The sequence below is a fragment of the Macrobrachium rosenbergii genome, chromosome 8 (genome assembly GCF_040412425.1).
Source record: "Macrobrachium rosenbergii isolate ZJJX-2024 chromosome 8, ASM4041242v1, whole genome shotgun sequence".
NCBI classification, from domain to species: domain Eukaryota; kingdom Metazoa; phylum Arthropoda; class Malacostraca; order Decapoda; family Palaemonidae; genus Macrobrachium; species Macrobrachium rosenbergii.
In genome coordinates, this window is record NC_089748.1 from 45,346,199 (window position 1) to 45,364,999 (window position 18,801).

The window sequence follows — 18,801 nt, forward strand, 5'->3', positions numbered from 1 at the left end:
TCTCTCATTCGGGCGGGAAACGAGTCAAGGGTAGCCACAGTCTGGACGCTCCTGGGAGAGATCTTTTTTATAAGGTCACCTGTGAAGTACTTCCTTGAAGCACCAGCGAGCAGCTTGCTGTTTTCTTTAAATATAATCTTTGTTTTTTTTAATAATAAGTAACACAGAAGTTACATTTTTTACCTGATAATATAATTTATGAAGCACCTCGAATGAGTGACTTCGATAAACAATCATTTTTTGGGGGCAATAATGGACTTTATTTACCGCCGATACCCGGTTATTTTCGGAGAGGAGAGAGAGAGAGAGAGAGTTGTCCTTAGTATCTGAAGACACACACACACAAGTACAGTGAGAGACAGAAAGAGAGACTGTTCATAGTATCTGCAGACGCAAGTACAGAGAGAGAGAGAGAGTCCATAGTATCTGAAGACACACATAAGTACAGTGAGAGACAGAAAGAGAGAGAGTGTTCATAGTATCTGAAGACGCAAGTACAGAGAGAGAGAGAGAGAGAGAGTATGTGTCCATAGTATCTGAAGACATACACACATAAGTACAGTAAGAGACAGTGTTCATAGTATCTGAAGACGCAAGTAGAGAGAGAGAGAAAGTCTATAGTATCTGAAGACACACACACACACACACACACACACACACACACACAAGTACAGTGAGAGACAGAAAGAGAGACAGTGTTCATAGTATCTGAAGACGCAAGTACACAGAGAGAGAAAGAGATAAAAATTAAAGTTACTGGTATGCGGGAGAAACTCGAACCTAACCTCATTATAGCTTGCAATAAACAAGGCCACAGGCATACAGGAGAGCTCATAAAGACATGTTTCAGAAGTTAAACGGTCTTTATCCAGTCAAAAAAAAAAAAAAAAAAAAAAAAAGACTTCCAGTATACCAAACGGGTTGAAACTCCTCACAAACATTGCATTGAAATTCTTTCTTGTTTAGGTTGCGAAGGGCACGCGAAAAGATTCAATTAGTATTCTGGGAAACCTTCCCTCTTGTTTTGATTTCTGTGGTACATTTGCATCCAAAAGGATAAAGGTCTGTGACCAGAATTTACAATGGAAACGGAATATTAAATTTAGGCCCCATAGGACGGTAGCCGTGCTTTACTCATTACTTACGGTTCTTTGCGGCGTCCCTTCGGCCCCCAGCTGCAACCCCTTTCATTCCTTTTACTGTACCTCCGTTCATATTTTCTTTCCTCCACCTGACTTTCCTCAACCCTCTCCTAACAATTGTTTCAGAGTACAACTGCGAGGTTTTCCTCCTGTTACGCCTTTTAAACCTTCTTACAGTCAATTTCCGTTTCAGCGCTGAATGACCTCACAGGCCCCAGCACTTGGCCTTTGACCTAAATTTTATATATTCTATAAAATTTAGGCCAAAGGCCAGGCGCAGATACCTATGAGTTCATTCAGCGCTTAACGGGACACAGAGTAAAAAGGTTTGAAAGGTGTAACAGGAGGAAAACCTCGCAGTTGCACCATGATTCAGTTATTCGGAGAGGTTTGAGGGAAGTAAGATGGAAGAAAGTGAATATGAACGGAGGTACAAGGTAAAAGAATGAAAGAGGTTGTAAGGACCAAGGGACACCTGAGAAAGAATGCTAATGCTACTACCTCCCTACGGGGAACCAGAATTTAATTTTTTCCGAAAATATACAATAATTCTACCTCAACTGGAAGCATGATTAATCTGTCAAATGCAGTTGCATTTGCAACACGCATTGCAAAATGATAATTACTCTTTCTGAATCCAATGTGCATTGTAAGGAAGGCAACAGCTTTGTAGCCCAACCAGAATTTTATTTGCTACAAAAATATACAATATTTTACCCCCTGCAGAAGCAGTATATATCATTTGCAATTGCAATGTGCATTGCAAAATTATTACAACTCCCTCTGAATCCAATGTGCATTGCAAGAAAAGCAACAGCTTTATAACATAATCAGAATTTTATTTGCTACAAAAATACACAATATTTTACCCCCCCAAGTATTGTATATCTATCATTTGCAATTGCAATGTGCATTGCACAATAATTATAACTCCCTCTGAATCCGATGTGCATTGTAAGGACGGCGAGAGGGAGACGGGAATTTGATATTTAAATTCATATTCTTTAGCAGATCTAATACTCAGTCATCCGGTAATGACAGAGCACTCGTTAACGATGAAGGATTGAGGATGAGTTAGTGTTGGAGTGGTGGGGATGGTGTTGGAGGTGGTAGAATGGGAAATGAGATAGGGGGAACAGAGAAGGATATACGGTATTTATTTAATTTGTACAGAATCTTATGTAATGCAGAATTTATCATGGCGACAAAAGAACCTTACCTGAACTTGAAAGTTAAGATTTTTTTTTTTTCTCAATTTCCCGATTTTATTCCCGAACCGTTTTACGATTTCGAGATCGTAGGCCTTGAGTGATCGTACGGGGATCGCAAGAGCTCTGGTACGGATCGATGAGGAATCAGGAAAGATCGTAGCGGACAAATATTCAGCCACAAATCCCCCTTAACATCAAATTCACCCTACCGTGCGAATAACTTCCAGCCATTATATCTCAACCTTTGCTTGTACCTAAGGGAGTTACAATTGATAAGTGCACTTACGAATTCTAATCCCCTTTGGGTTTAAGTGATTCCCAAAGTGAATTGGCCTTTGTCAAAATGTGATAATCTCACCCCTGGGGCAAACTCCGGGGCATCCTTGCTAAGTTTTACCACCAGGGAACGGACAGACACATTCCCTGCTTCATTGCTTCTTAAGATATGCAAATCTTGTTATTTGGTGTCTGTGATCATGGTGTGTGTTTGTGTATGTGTGTATATATATATATATATATATACATTTATACATATGTACTGTATGTATATATATATATATATATATATATATATATATATATATATATATATATATATATATATATATATATATATATATATATATATACACACACACACGTCTGGGTTCAATCCTGATGTGAGAAAGAAACTTATTTCTGTTCCACACCTGATTGTGCGTTGACTATTTCTATGTATGTATATATATAAAATTATATATTTATTTATTTTTCATGCACGCTTGCTGGCTATTACAATGGTATTCACAAATCCTGAAACCCCCAGACCAAACATTTATAACTCTCTCTCTCTCTCTCTCTCTCTCTCTCTCTCTCTCTCTCTCTCTCTCTCTCTCTCTCTCTCTCTCGTAACAGACTGTCTATGTACAGGATAGATGGATTATGGATACGAGCTAGGCACATAGAAACGGCGATTTGTAGAGATCAGGAGATAAGGGAAGAGGTAATTACAGGTGTTACAGATGGCCTATGGGAGATAGGCATCACGTAAGGCAGTGGTTCCCTTACCAGGGGTGCCCGCACCCCTAGGGGGCGCGAAGCCGGTTCCTAAAGGGTTCAGGGATGCCTATGAATAATTAAAGCAAAATATATTTTTATATACGCATGTTATTTTTTCTGCAAAAAATAAAAATTAAGTAAATAATAATAATAATAATAATATTATTATTATTATTATTATTATTGTTATTATTATTATTATTATTATTATTATTGAGTAAAAATCTCAATTACGAAGGCACAAGTAATGTTCTTTAAGGTCCTCAATAACATATCTGATGATAACAGTTGTGTAAAAAAAATTTTGGTATGTGACAAATTTTTGACAACTCTTCGGTAGTTTTGTGTCAGGAGAGCTACAGTAACTCAATAAATGTAAGAACTAGAACAGAATAGATATTTCCTGTTTAGCAAATAAATATTAGTCGGGCAGATACCCGGCAGACACAAGAGTACATCAGTTGAAAAAATACAGACATAAACGACGCCAAAATAAACAGTAACTTAGTAAATGAGCTAGAACAACAATCTCTGCATCAAACACAGTGGTCAGAATCAGAGAGAATTCGCAGTGATGTCTGGTAAAAGGCGGATGATAGATTCATCCTTCACTTGTGAAAAAAGATAACTCAGAGGATTATGACCTCGGGTGAGAATTGTTTTGACGATGACCTGGGCTGCTGAGAAGCATGGCGAGAATGGTGGACCTTATCTGGAGGTCACCTTAGACTTAGAAAGTGAGATTACTGACGATAATGTCCGTGGTGAGACGAATTGGACGGAATGTGGATAATTATCGAGAGAGAGAGAGAGACAGAGAGAGAGAGAGAGAGAGAGAGATTGGATCTAAACCCTTAGACATGTACAGCAGAGAGAGAGAGAGTGAGAGAGAAACTAGGTCTAAACCCTTAAGCATTTCACAACAGAGAGAGAGAGAGAGAGAGAGAGAGAGAGAGAGAGAGAGAGAGAGAGAGAGAGAGAGAGAGAGAGAGACTACGTCTAAACCCGTAAGCATGTCACAGCAGAGAAAGAGAGAGAGAGAGCGAGAGGCTAGGTCTAAACCCTTAAGCATGTCAAAGCAGAGAGAGGGAGAGAGACTAGGTCTAAATAAAACCCGTGAGCATGTCACAGCAGAGAGAGAGAGGGAGAGACTAGGTCTAAACCCTTAAGCATGTCACAGCAGAGAGAGAGAGAGACTAGGTCTAAACCCGTAAGCATTTCACAACAGTGAGAGGGAGAGAGAGAGAGACTAGGTCTAAACCCTGAAGCATGTCACAGCAGAGAGAGAGAGACAGAAACTAGGTCTAAACCCTTACGCATTTCAGAGCAGAGAGAGAAAGAGAGAGCGAGAGAGACTAGGTCTAAACCCGTAAGCATGTCACAGCAGAGAGAGAGAGAGAGAGAGAGAGAGACAGACTAGGTCTAAACTCGTAAGCATGTCATAGCAGAGAGAGAGAGAGAGACAGAGACTAGGTCTAAACCCTTAAGCATGTCACAGCAGAGAGAGAGAGAAAGAGAGAGAAATAACCCTGATCTGAATACATGGTACAGAGACTAAGGAATGAAATATATAGGATTAACGCCAAAGATCTTCCCACACCTCCGTCGTAGGACTCCCTAAGGGCGAGCTCCTACTGCCCACCCTATTCAATCGCATCCCCCCTCCCCTCTTCCCAAGGTCAGTGTCCTCGTAACCTGCCCAGTAGGAGTTTTAACGACGTCTCGTGTGGTCGTTAATCAACCAACGCTTACGTTATAAGATTTTTGAACATTCTTTTTAATTTCGCCATTTGCATCACCGAGTTTTTTGTCACCTTTATTTTTACTATCTTATTATTATTATTATTATTATTATTATTATTATTATTATTATTATTATTATTATTATTATTATTATGTCATTCTGAGAGATTCACATGAAAAATTAAAAGTAAACACAAATAAATAAATAGTCCAGAGGGCTAACATTTCAAACGTACATTATAACATCATAAAGAGAGAGAGAGAGAGAGAGAGAGAGAGAGAGAGAGAGAGAGAGAGAAAGGTTCATAGCAAATTCATTGGGAAGGAAAACATCAATGTTTTACGGATTAGAACAAGACACAATTAATATTCAAAAAGTTGTATTGTTGCATATATATATATATATATATATATATATATATATATATATATATATATATATATATATGTATATATATATGTGTGTGTGTGTAACTGAATCACGAAAATATGGAACGTGATGAATATATATAAATAAAGATAAAATCCACGAAGGAAAGGGAAACATTGGAGTGCTGCGAGGCCTTTAGACTCTGTCGTCCTTTACTTAGCAGACATGTAAAGGACGACAGAGTCGAAAGGCCTCGTAGCACTCCAGTGTTTCCCGTTCCTTCGTGGATTTTATCTATTTATCTATCTATCTATCTATCTATCTATCTATCTATCTATCTATCTATATATATATATAATATATATACATACATACATTCCCAACAAGGTCAAATTAAAATTAAATTAACAAAATAAGATTATTAAAATTAATAAAAATATGGATAATTTCAAGTAAACAAGACATAGGTCTATTTTGGCGGGGCGAAGAATGCTAGAATACTTTTAGCATAATTAATATCTCATTATCCAAACTAATAATCCTAATTATCACCATCCATCCTCATCATGCCTTGCTCATAATACGAGGATTCATTTTCATCCAGGTAAGGAGGTGGTTATCAGGTAAACAGTTCTGCTTTTTGCTTTATATTTTATGCTTGAATGAGTGTTGATATGTGTATATATATACACATACACATATATTCATATATATATATATACAATAGATTATATATACGTATATAGTATCTATATTATATATATACTGTAAATGAATATATAATATATATATATATATATATACATATACAGTCTATGTATATATATACATATATATATATATATATATATAAAGATAAAAAGAGCCACAAAACACTATTTGAACGTTCAAAAATGAGTGTTTGTAGGCCTTTTGTATCTTCATTGCTACTGTTGTATTACAGTAAAGACATTCATATATAGATACATATATATATACATATATATACACACACACATACGTTGCGCGCGCGCGCTTCTCTTTTATTGCTACCTGTCACCACTAGCTTGCCTAACCGTTAAGAATGGACCTGCCAAAATTTATGTAGTTCACGCCAAGCGTACATTTATCTTGTAATCACTCGACCGTATCAAACAGCAGCGTTCGTCCGCAATCTTTAACAGAATATCAAATACCCTATATATATATATATATATATATATATATATATATACATATATATATATATATATACATATATATATATATATATATATATATTGACACTAGTCTTCAAAGTGACTCAGACATATTTGCATTTTGCTGCGGAAATGACTCGGCGCTTACTCGCTAAGTGCCTGTGACGTCACGTCAGGGTGGCGGTTAAGTGACGACTTTATGTGTCGGTTTCGCGCGTCTGAATTAATGCCTAAAAGCGTGCGTCGCGTTCCCAGTGATTTTATCGTTTTATTTATGTTCCTCTTCAAGCGTAAGAAAGACTTTTTTTTTATTTGTAGTTCTTTCGTCTTGATCCAAAATAAGTTTCCATTTGGAGTCATTCTCCGCGTAAGTCTGCTATCAATTTTCGGTTCAGTTTACGTGAACTGTTAATCTCTACAGTTTCCACGTTCTTTCATTTCATTCAGAGAAACCTCAATTTTTCTCTCCGTTATTAATATATATATATATATATATATATATATATATATATATATATACTGTATATATATATACTGTATATATGTATACATATATATATACCTATCTCCTCACATAACTTATGTAGTTTTAATAAAGCCCAATTAAAAAGCATATTTTAATTAAATAATAGTAGAATATATATCATGATACACCAAAATATATAAAATATATGTGGTCTTTTTCTGCATACATTACGAAGAACTCGTAATTTTTCAAGTCCAATTTGGCGGAAAAACGTATGGCTTAGAGAAAGTTGCCATAAAACAGTCGAATTTTACTTTCGTCTCAAAAACTTAACTCTGCAAAGGGATAATATGATTGTTGGCTTCCTGAATCGTATGAAATTCTGTTTTTAATATTCCACTGAAAATTTCAATCGCGTTTAAAACGCCTTGGCAGCAAAAGACTACTATAATTTAATGATAAATGGCACCTCATTACCCGCTCACTTGGACGTAGGGGACAAGTTAGTCGTTCGTTGACATTTGGTTTCAAGTGTTTGTTAATAGTGCTTGGACGACTTTATTGTGCATTCTCGGTCTCCACGTTCTCCCAAGGTCATCGTAGTGGAAGTAACAATGAACGGGCCTAAACCAAGTTATTATGGTACTTATTTTTGCCCATAAAAGGAAAGACGTCTCAGGTACTTGGTGTTCCTGGGTTGCTCTGTCTAGGCTCAGTGGGAACAACAGCAATGAGGTCAGGTTTCACAAGTTCTCAGAAAAAGTATCCTATATAACTTTTCGATTAATGAAGATGCACATCTTGAAAATACCACATTGACAAGGAACTTGAGTACTTTTATAGTCTGGATTGTATCAGTGACCGGCCAATTAAATGTAGGCTACTGTTACTGAACTAGAGGGGAAGCCACCATATGAATATGTTGTGTGCAGAAGCATCTAAGTCGAAGGGTAAAAGCAAAAAAAAGTTTTACGGCAAATGACCTCAATTTTCTAGGTTCTCTGCTGATCAATAAAATGCGAGTCCACTTTGCATAGACTAGACCCCGGTAGGCCTTACCCAAAACTCGGTATGAAACTGAAGCTCCCTAAGCTTATAAAGTATCGGTCAATTCAAGCTACCATACGGGCTTCGTGATATTATATTTTTAAAGAGTATATAATGTTCCGAAACGAGAGATTACAATAATCACTTGAAGAGACCATCGTCCCATCGTCGGGTTGAAAATTGCCGAGCTCAGTTGCGCCGGCGCGTGAAAAGCTCCGGCAAACGAGCCTCGACGAAACGAGGTGTGTCAGAACGACCATGAAAGTGTGGGTGAGTACTCAGTGTAATAATAATATTTTTTATTATTAGTGTAGCGGCCTTGTTGCACGAACATATTCCTTGAATTGTATGTCTCTGCGTGTTTTTTTTTTTTTTTACTAGCAGATTTAGTTGGTACAAGTTAACTGTTTCTTCGGGAAAGGTTAGAGAAGAAAGCTCTGGATTATATCACCAATAGTCAGTCAGCTGACAGCATTTTTTCTAAGTTTAATCTACACGTACAAGTATTTTTAGCCTGTATTGGTAAAGCTGATATGTTTTTAACATTGAGAACCGAATTTTCTCTGTTATATTTGCTGTAAATGGTAAAATACATATAGGTATTAGGTTAGGTCTATGGGACCAATCTATCTGTTTAAGAACAGTTACCTATTCCCCATACTAAAGCGGCCTTGAATAGAGGCGATATAGATATATATATATATATATATATATATATATGTGTGTGTGTGTGTGTGTGTATTCATCTGTTTAAGAACTAGTACTATATTTTCCATACTTTAGTACTATGAGTTGAGAAGATAGGATATATATATATATATATATATATATATATGTTTATTTAATTTTATTTATGCATGTGAAACACGTGTCTATGCGTTCTTTATTTCCGCTATCTTTTTTTTTTTTTTTGTGCTAGTACTAACGCACAAATAATGGCTTCCACAACATACAAATCTACCAACTCCTTGAGTGCTTTTTTTTTTTCCAGTCTTCAAGTTTGAATATATCAGGAATCCAAGGGGGAATGACACTGATTTCGGGTTTGGCCCCAGGGGTGCTTTCTACTCCGCAGCCCAAGTGCGTAAATTGCGGGCTACTCTGACGTGGGAAAAAGATCGATCGCTGTGAGATGACAGACATTTTGCTTTGCGCTTGAATGTAGGCTGTTATTTTCCCCTCAAGTTTTTATCATAATTATTGTTGTAGCTGACGGTAATAGTAGTAGCAGCGGTTGTAGAAGTTAGTGTAATGTGTACGTGTGTCATTGTTCATTCTGTAGACGTCCTTTCGTACTGAATTTATGAGACAAAGGCGACACGTGAAGTATCACGCGCTGTTGCTTCTCGGCTTGGCAACACGGCACCGTTGATAAGACACAGTTGTTTGACGTTTTTAAAAGGTTTTCTCGACGAATTTTCTTGATATAAGAACTGTAACATTTTTGGTTTCTCTAAGGTTACGTGGGCAGTATGTAAATTACTAAACGAACACTCTTTGATGCTTTTTAACTGCAGTTATGATCTAAAGATTCTTAACCTAGCCAATCTTGTGAATGGTTCAGCCGTAATGAGGGGTAGGTTAACATATTTTTATTTCTCTTAATTTTAGTATTGCATATATTAGATTTAAAACTATATATATGTATATAATTGTGTGTGTTTTGTTTGTAATAACCACAATGCCCTCTTAACTTCTCGATTTCTTCACGCTTATTGGATACGCTTGTCACTAGAAAACCTGAGATCCAAAGGGGAGAATATGGAGACATTCGGATGTCCGTAGCAGGATTCGAACTTGCGTCCGGACTACCAGAACGAAGTCACGTTACCCACCGGCATATCAGGCTTTGTAGTGACAAGAGTATCCAAAAATTGTTAAGAAATTGAGAAGTTAATAGGGCTTTGTGGTTACTGCAATACATTATGTATTAGGTAGAACATGACCATTAGATTATATATATATTATGTGTGTGTATGATGTATATATATATAATTATACATATACATTATCGGTTAGGCTTTGCGAGTGTATAATAATTCATATTTTTCCATTAAGAATGGCAGTGAGCAATGAATTTTTGTATCTAAACTTAACGGTATTGCAAGCGGACAGAAATGTTCAAACGAATGAACGTTTGAATAAGTATTTAAATATTCTGAAAAACATTTACATGCGATTGATAAAAAGAATCAGGGTCCTTTTTTTGCTTCTGAACACGGCAGGCAACTTGATCACGATTTGCAGAACATTTGATTACGTCATAATAAAAAAAATAAATACGTTAAAGCTTAGGCGATAGAATGCAGTAGATATAATTCAAGAGATGTTGCATTGTAACCTGTCTTCGGTCTACGACTTCGAATTTCTGAGGGAGCCGTATTATTTCCACGTTCACCCCAAGAGGTACTGTTGCCGTTTGCAATTTTATCTCCACGTCTGTGTGACCGCATCGTGATTTGTCACCGGAGGTCGCGACCTAACTTTTTTTTTTATACCTCTTAACAAGAAGGTGCATTTTCAGTCTGCAGAACCCGCCGTATAATTCCTTCCAAGTTTTCTTTTTTTTAAAATAGGATAGATTCAGAAGTGCTTGAAAAAACCTACTCATCTTCGAGCATTTTCTTTTATGTGCCAAGAATACCAAGTTCGATGTTGTCTCCCACTAGTACAGCAGTTAAAGATTTTAAAAAAAAGGCTGTCTTCTTAAAGACCCATTTTATGCAGCTTTTAAACACTGGAACCCTACGGGAAGCCTTCTTTTATAAGTCTATAGGTCTAAAGTGACGTTCTGGACTCCTGTCTCATAGTTTGATGTCACCCACTATTAAAGAAGCTGAAGAAGTCTCTAAAAAAGGCTAAGCCTTCTTGAAGACCCTTTGTATGCGGCCGTTAAACACTGCAACCCAACGGGAAGCCTTCTTTTATAGGTCTAAAGTGACGCTTCCGTTGACACAAGACGTTTTGGACCCGTCTCAAAGTTTGATGTAACCCACTAATCAAGAAGCTAAGGAAGTCTTTAAAAAAGGCTAAGCCTTCATAAAGACCCTTTGTATGCGGCTGTTAAACACTGGAACCCAGCGGGATGCCTTCTTTTATAGGTCTAACGTGACGCTTCCGATAATACAAGACGTTCTGGAGCCTTGTCTCAAAGTTTAAAGTCACCCACTATTAAAGACTAAAGAAGTCTTTAAAAAAGGCTAAGCCTTCTTAAAGACCCGTTGTATGCGGCCGTTAAACACTGGAACCCAGCGGGATGCCCTCTTTTATAGGTCTAAACTGACGCTTCCGATGATGCACCAAGACCTCTTGAACAGAGAGCGTCCAGTACCTTATGGAGTCCCTCTCCCGCTCATCTGGGCTACCCCTGAAGTCTTTTTTAAATCTATTTTCTATTTTTTCTCAAGGATTCGTACCCTCTTGCGCAACACAGCGCCCTCCTACAACCCCGAGGTAAGGAGGGCTCGCCAGAGAATCCTGAAAGGATGAGTTTCACAAGCAGATGAGTTCCACGTCTTTCCTAGAAGAGATAAAGGAAAGAGATGCTGTGGGTCGGTTGGATTTCCAGCATGAGGTCCTGGAAAGGTGCGAGTCGAGTTCAGGGCGAAGGAGTTGTTGGCTAATGGCCGTTTTGTTAAGAGGATATGCTGGGTGGGGGAGGAGTAGGAGGAGGAGCGAGTGAGTACTGGAGACATTGAGCTGTCTTGTAACCAGCGGAGGCAACAATAGTCTTAACCGGCCATGCAAAATCACGTGTTAAATAAATTTCCCTTCATTATTTGCGTAATGGTTTCGATTGGTTATATAAGTCACGTTCTGTCGAGATATATCATTGCAAATTACAGTCACACCAACATATATATGCTGATAGTGCAGTAGTGGTTTTGCAGAACTGCAACTGGGGGCTGCATAAGGCATTATTGTACCTCTGACGTATGTGAATAAAAGGAAAGGAAAAGTGGACTCTCTCTCAAAAATTTTCTGAAAGGAAAAGCGGGCTCTCTCTCTCTCTCTCTCTCTCTCTCTCTCTCTCTCTCTCTCCATAAATGTAGCGTCATCCCACAAGGGGAAGAAGTGAATTTTGAAGTCATACTGGAGTGACAGGTTTTGGAAAAGGAGGACCTCTGTATATTGGAAGCTCCTGAGTTCTTGCAAGTTTGACATCGTTGGCGTACTTGACAGGCTGCTGGTGAGGCTATTGTAAAGGTTACATCGGATATATATGTATATATATATATATATATATATATATATATATATTAATATCTATATATAAACATATATATATATATTTAATAATATTTATATAAACATATGTACATGATTTTTATATATATATATATATATATATATATATATATATATTTTTTATATTTATATATATATATATATATATATATATATATATATATATATATATATATATATATCATGCCATATCCTCAAGATTGTAATCGATGTGCGTTTGTATTTAACACAGTTGTCATATGCCCAAGATATCAAAATATATTCTACACCACTAAAGCAACCTTCTTACTTCTTGGCCAAATTTTTATTCAGATTCGGCGAGAGGAGAGAGAGAGAGAGAGAGAGAGAGAGCGCTAGCTAAGAAGAAAGAAGAGTGAGCAGAGAGAAGGGAGAGAGGCGCTGGCTAAGATCTACAGAAGGTGAGCAGGGCACGGGCGTAAAAAGTGATGAATCTTCTTGTTCTCCAACTCTGAACATGAATTCGCATCATTCTCAAATCGTTCCTTTAGTGATACGTCAAGGCAGGTGACGAGAGCCAATTAACCTGGAGACCTTTGGAAGAGATTGAGTTAATCAAAACACACTTTACACTTGCCGACAAGAGGCGCATGCGAAGAAGCAGAGTCGTAGTAATGTTTTGCTTGGTCTTTTTTAAAAAAAAACGCCGTAACTCACAGTTCCCTGTTCAGTGCTTTTCAGTCCGTAGTGGGTTCTGTGGTTATGTATGTTTTAATTTCGTCTATACATACATACATACCTGCACACTCAGAGGTTCACTTTGCTGATAGTACCCATTCGACTGAGTTTTGTTTGTGAGATGGAAAACAACATGGCGTACATTGCTTTCTTTGAATTCCTGATTCAGACTTAAAGTTATAGACCCACGTATTTTCATCATCCTGAGTTGTTAATCCCCTGGAAAAACTAGCCTGGATCAACCTGGAACAGAGTCGAAAGTGTCCTGGAAGCCTTACAGTCTGGTCATCTACTGGCAGCTTCCGACACTCGTGTTAACGTGATGTTGTGGTATCCTTTTTCTGTGATAGGGTGTTCAACACCAAGATTTCAGTCAAAATTGTTATACTGAGTCAGTTTTGATGCCGGTGATGCTGGCTTTTCGTTGGAAAAATCCAGGACCTGTTGGAAGAATCCAGTACCTGTTGGAAGAATCCAGGACCTGTTGGAAGAATCCAGTACCTGTTGTACGAATCCAGGACCTGTTGGAAGAATCCAGTACCTGTTGGAAGAATCCAGGACCTGTAGGAAGAATCCAGGACCTGTAGAAAGAACCCAGGACCTGTTGGAAGAACCCAGGACCTGTTGGAATAATCCAGGACCTGTAGGAAGAATCCAGTACCTGTTGGAAGAATCCGGCACCTGTTGGAAGAATCCGGCACCTGTTGGAAGAATCCAGCACCTGTTGGAAGAATCCAAGACCTGTCAGAAGAGTCAAGGACCTGTTGGAAAAGTAAATACCTGTTGGAAGAATTCAGCACCTATTGGAAGAATCCAGGACTTGTTAGAAGAATCCAGCACCTGTTGGAAGAATCCAGCACCTGTTGGAAGAATTCAGCACCTATTGGAAGAATCCAGGACTTGTTAGAAGAATCCAGCACCTGTTGGAAGAATCCAGCACCTGTTGGAAGAATTCAGCACCTATTGGAAGAATCCAGGACTTGTTAGAAGAATCCAGCACCTGTTGGAAGAATCCAGCACCTGTTGGAAGAATCAAGGACTTTTAAGAAGAACCCAGCACCTGTTGGAAGGATCCAGGACTTGTAGGAAGAATCCAGCACCTGTTGGAAGGATCCAGCACCTGTTGGAAGAGTCAAGGACCTGTTGGAAAAGTAAATACCCGTTGAAAGAATCCAGCACCTGTCGGAAGAGTAAAGACCTGTTGGAAGAATCCAGGACCTGTTGGAAGAATCTAGGACCTGCTGGAAGAATCTAAGACTTGTAAGAAGAACCCAGTACCTGCTGGAAGGATCCAGGACCTTTTGGAAGAATCCAGCACCTGTTTGAAGAATCTGGATGCCGGAAGAATCATGCTTTTGTCATTTAGAACCATTTAATGGATGCTTTCAAATATTCCATTGGGGATGTCCCTGCCTAGCTTGAATTCAGCACCCCCCCCCCCTTTCTCTATATACTGGAATATGAAGCGACGTCCTTGTTGTGTGTGCTGACCTTGTTTTTCTTGGATTTACTCTGGGTCATACCCTTCTTTTGAAGATACTTGGTCACTGCATTCTTTTGTCCATGTTGAGAATTTGCGTGTACGTGTAACTTTCACAAAGGCCTCGGCAGAAATTTAAAGCAATGTAACCGAGGCAAACAGTCGAGTTGTTATGCACAGACATATAAGTAGTTGTAGTATGCATTCACACACTTTCAGACCGAGGCTGAGATTCTTAAGGCTTCTTGCAGTAAAAAAAAAAAAATAGCTAATAAAATAGGGTCTTTTAGGCCTATGAAATTCACAAAACATTTCTCTTCAAATAGTAGCTGTCCTGCTTTCTTTCAAAGACAAAAGACAGCTACCCGAAGAATGTTATAATAAAAGATAAAGCTATCAAGAAAGTATTGCATAATCTCAGACATGAAAATAGAGGCAAGAATGATGGATAACTGAACTGAAGGATGAATAAAGGAACAGTTGATCACCTCGTACTCACGACTTCTTAAAAAATAAGGTCAGGTAAATTCGTCCCACGGTGGAAGATATAAAAAAAAATAACCTCGAATAAAGGTAAAGAAAAATTTTAAGTAATGATAAGAAACGAAGATTGGTTTTTTAGAATCTTTTAAATAAATACACGTTAAGCCTTCGTGTGACTTGGATATCGATACTTCGTACCTTTGCTTTCTCGATGATTGTTGGTTTAATAAACTGAACAGGAGCCGAGGCTCGTACAAAATTAACCCCTTCAGACCAGAATTGCCTCAGTTTGGCGATTTCCAATCTTAACAACGCGTAAATCTCGCCGTTTGTGATGCAGCGCTAAGCACCTCTGATTTTCTTATAAGAAGGCTACGTTCCGCTGCTGTCACGCAATGCGTTTTTGTGGCAGAATAGCGTTACGGATGAACGCGACGGACTCTCAGAAAAACAGACTGGAGGACGTACTTAGAAAAAATAAAAAAGTAATAGGCATGGATTAAACCAATTGCGATGTTCGTCTCTGAATCAGTTTTGGGTTTAATTCGTTCTGGCGTAGTTCTGTTCCTCACGTGTCATTCACGAACCTGATAACTGTAGGTCACATGTAATATTGCTCTCTCTCTCTCTCTCTCTCTCTCTCTCTCTCTCTCTCTCTCTCTCTCTCTCTCTCAGTGCATTCATGAAGGTTCATGAATGCAGACTCTCTTACTAGACAGGTTTGAAAACAATCTCTCTCTCTCTCTCTCTCTCTCTCTCTCTCTCTCTCTCTCTCTCTCTCTCTCTCTCTCTCTCTCTCTCCCTATAGTGCATTCATGAAGGTTCATGAATGCAGACTCTCTTGCTAGACAGGTTTGAAAACAATCTCTCTCTCTCTCTCTCTCTCTCTCTCTCTCTCTCTCTCTCTCTCTCTCTCTCTCTCTCTATCTCAGTGCCCATTCATGGCAGGTGAAGGTTCATGAAAGTAGTCTCTGGGTTTTAAAATTCCATAAGTAGATTCAAATTTCACAGTATGTTACGGTTGGTTGTTCAGAGGGCAAGGAATTATTAATCCTTTTTATAGGAACAAATAGAAAACTTCTAACTAGCAGTAGAACAAGGATCAATCCTTCATCAGTAGTGAATAGAATTTATCAGTACATTCTGCATGGCTTAAAACTATTAGCAAATGAAAATTTAAAATAAACTTGGGGGCGGAAATGCGAATATTTTCGTTAATTTTCTGGATTTTTTAAGATATCCGGCTTCGTAAGGGGGTAGTACCATCAGTGTACCTCACGCGGTACAGTCTAGGCAATACTTGAGGTTCTTTGCAGCGTTCCTTCGACCCCTAGCTTCAACTCCTTTCATTCCTTTTACTGTACCTCCGTTCATGTTCTCTTCCTGCCATCTTACTTTCCTCAACCTTCTCCTAACAGTTGTTTCATAGTGCAACTATGAGGTTTTACTCCCGTTACACCTTTTAAACCTTTACTCTCGATTATTCTTCCTGCGCTGAAGAATGACTTCATAAGTCCCAGCGCTTGGCCTTAGGCCTAAATTTTATATTCCAGTATTCCAGATTCCTATCGTTGTTAAACATGTAGTTTAAGAGTGAATAAAACGCCCAAATTCAGTCTAGTCTACTGCCAGGGATGCTTCAACTGACCCGTGACTTTAATGATAATATTATAATAATAATAATGATTATACTTTATTTCTAACATAATGCGTAAGTGTTCTCAGTGGACCACTCTACAAAATATGTTTGTCCGTACCGTTGTCCCTCCACTGGAGACGCTTAAAGAGGTAATTTTTAATTGAAAATCCCGTCTCGTATCCTAGGCCTATAAAAAAACGCATGCGGTTGACCGATCTCACTTCGTCCTCAAAATCCCTTTAGAGAAGACTGATTGATGATGATTTATTGGTATTGCTTTTTTTTTGGCGTAGTTTACGAATGGCACAAGTCAGTGCAATAAAGCACTGACTTGTGATTTTTTATTGCACTGGCTTGTGAATTATAGCTTTCTTTGTTAACTTTAGTCTGAAGAATTATATTGTTTTATTATCATGTTTAGATTGTGCTTATTCGAGAACCTGCTGAGGAAGGATGTGTGTATTATATATATGCATATGTATGTATGTATATATATATATATATATATATATATATATATATATATATATATATATATATATTATATATGTGTATAATATATATGTATGTATATTATATATTATATATATATATATATATATATATATGTATGTATATTATATATTATATATATATGCATGTATTGTGCGTGGGCGGTCATTCTCTTGTGTGTGTGCGCGCCGTACAGTCTCTCTCTCTCTCTCTCTCTCTCTCTCACACACACACACACACACACACACTGAAAAGACCATTAACGTCTATTAAAAGTTAAAAGATTGTGTATTGGATCTACACTAGGCTCGGCTTCCCAACTCGACGCGGAGATCGTGAAACAATGCAGCCCCGTTGCATTCATTTGCATATCTTAGAAACCTGAGAGAGAGAGAGAGAGAGAGAGAGAGAGAGAAGAGAGAGAGACTTCCACAGACCCAATGACCTACCGTGAAATACTTCAGAAAGACCTATCAGTTTGGGTTTGCTTACAATTCATTATAGTTTCGTTCATTTAGGAAAACCACCACTAGGCCTAAGTGAGGTTTCCATTTTTTTTTTATTTATTTACTTGTTTATATCCATTTTGGTAGACTGTGAATAATATCTTGTTGGTTTTCCTTTTATCTTCGTTCCATTTATCGTGAATCACAACCAGGATCTACCTACAGTATCTTATTCACAACACTTCATTAATTGAAATGAATATTCCCACTTATTTCATCGGGACGTTTACGAACGTTTATCGTTTTCTGTCGATTTTGCATTTAACTTCGTCCCGTTTTCTGTTCGAAGTCGTCACGAAGTCTCTCAAGATATGAACGAACATCACCGTTTCTTTACGTTCGAACTTTAACGAACTTTTCCGTTTTCTTTCGCTCGTTTTTTCTTTGTGCTCTGCCATTTGAATTGCAAATTTATCTAAAAATCACAGTTCTCTGTCATATTTATGGAGAGATAAAGAATATAAGTTGGTTTAAAAAGAGATATTGCTATTGCTTTGTGTTAAATGGCTTATATAAGTCCATTCAGCTAAACGAGCGAGTGAAAATGAAAATTTGAGATTAAAAAGAAGAGAATGAATATTTAATTCGTGGTTGGGTTGCAAATACTTACAATGCAAATCGGTACTTAGATTATCATATATAAATGCTAATTTTGAAGGTGATGACATGTTCATTCATCGGTCATTTACAAAACTGTCGTAAGACATGGAAATTGTTCGTATTGGGTAAAATATGGGACACTGTTTAATGCTGGAACAAATATAGGCTTACTTGACATGCTCCTACAGATTTAACTGATTTCATTCAAGAGAACCTTGACAGTGAATGAGTCTAGGCCTGTCTAATAGTCGGTACATAGATAGGCCTACTTGACATGCACTTTTAGATTTAACTAATTGCATCCAAGATAACCTTGACAGTGAATAAGTGTAGGCCTATTGAGATTGATTTTTATGTTGCCCTTCACTTGGTAAACCATTGAGGCTCTTGTCAACATTATAGCTAAGGCTTTGAGGGCTATTCATTTCGTCTCCTTCACAGCTTAAGTGATCAGTAGCACAA

At 37.8% G+C, this 18,801-nt stretch overlaps 1 protein-coding gene across 2 annotated transcripts in view; it reads left to right on the forward strand.

Annotated features, from left to right (window-relative positions):
* The window catches only part of LOC136840777 (cuticle protein 8-like), a 151,160-nt gene that overhangs the window by 56,634 nt on the left and 75,725 nt on the right, over positions 1-18,801 (forward strand). Inside the window, exon 1 of one of the 2 annotated variants that reach the window (XM_067107651.1) lies at positions 7,627-8,465. The exons of the other annotated variant lie outside the window; for it this stretch is intronic. Within the exon in view, the coding sequence (XP_066963752.1) occupies positions 8,454-8,465 (12 nt within the window). The 5' untranslated portion in view covers positions 7,627-8,453. Of the gene's footprint in view, positions 1-7,626; positions 8,466-18,801 lie in introns of those variants that run through there. 2 annotated transcript variants of the gene reach the window in all.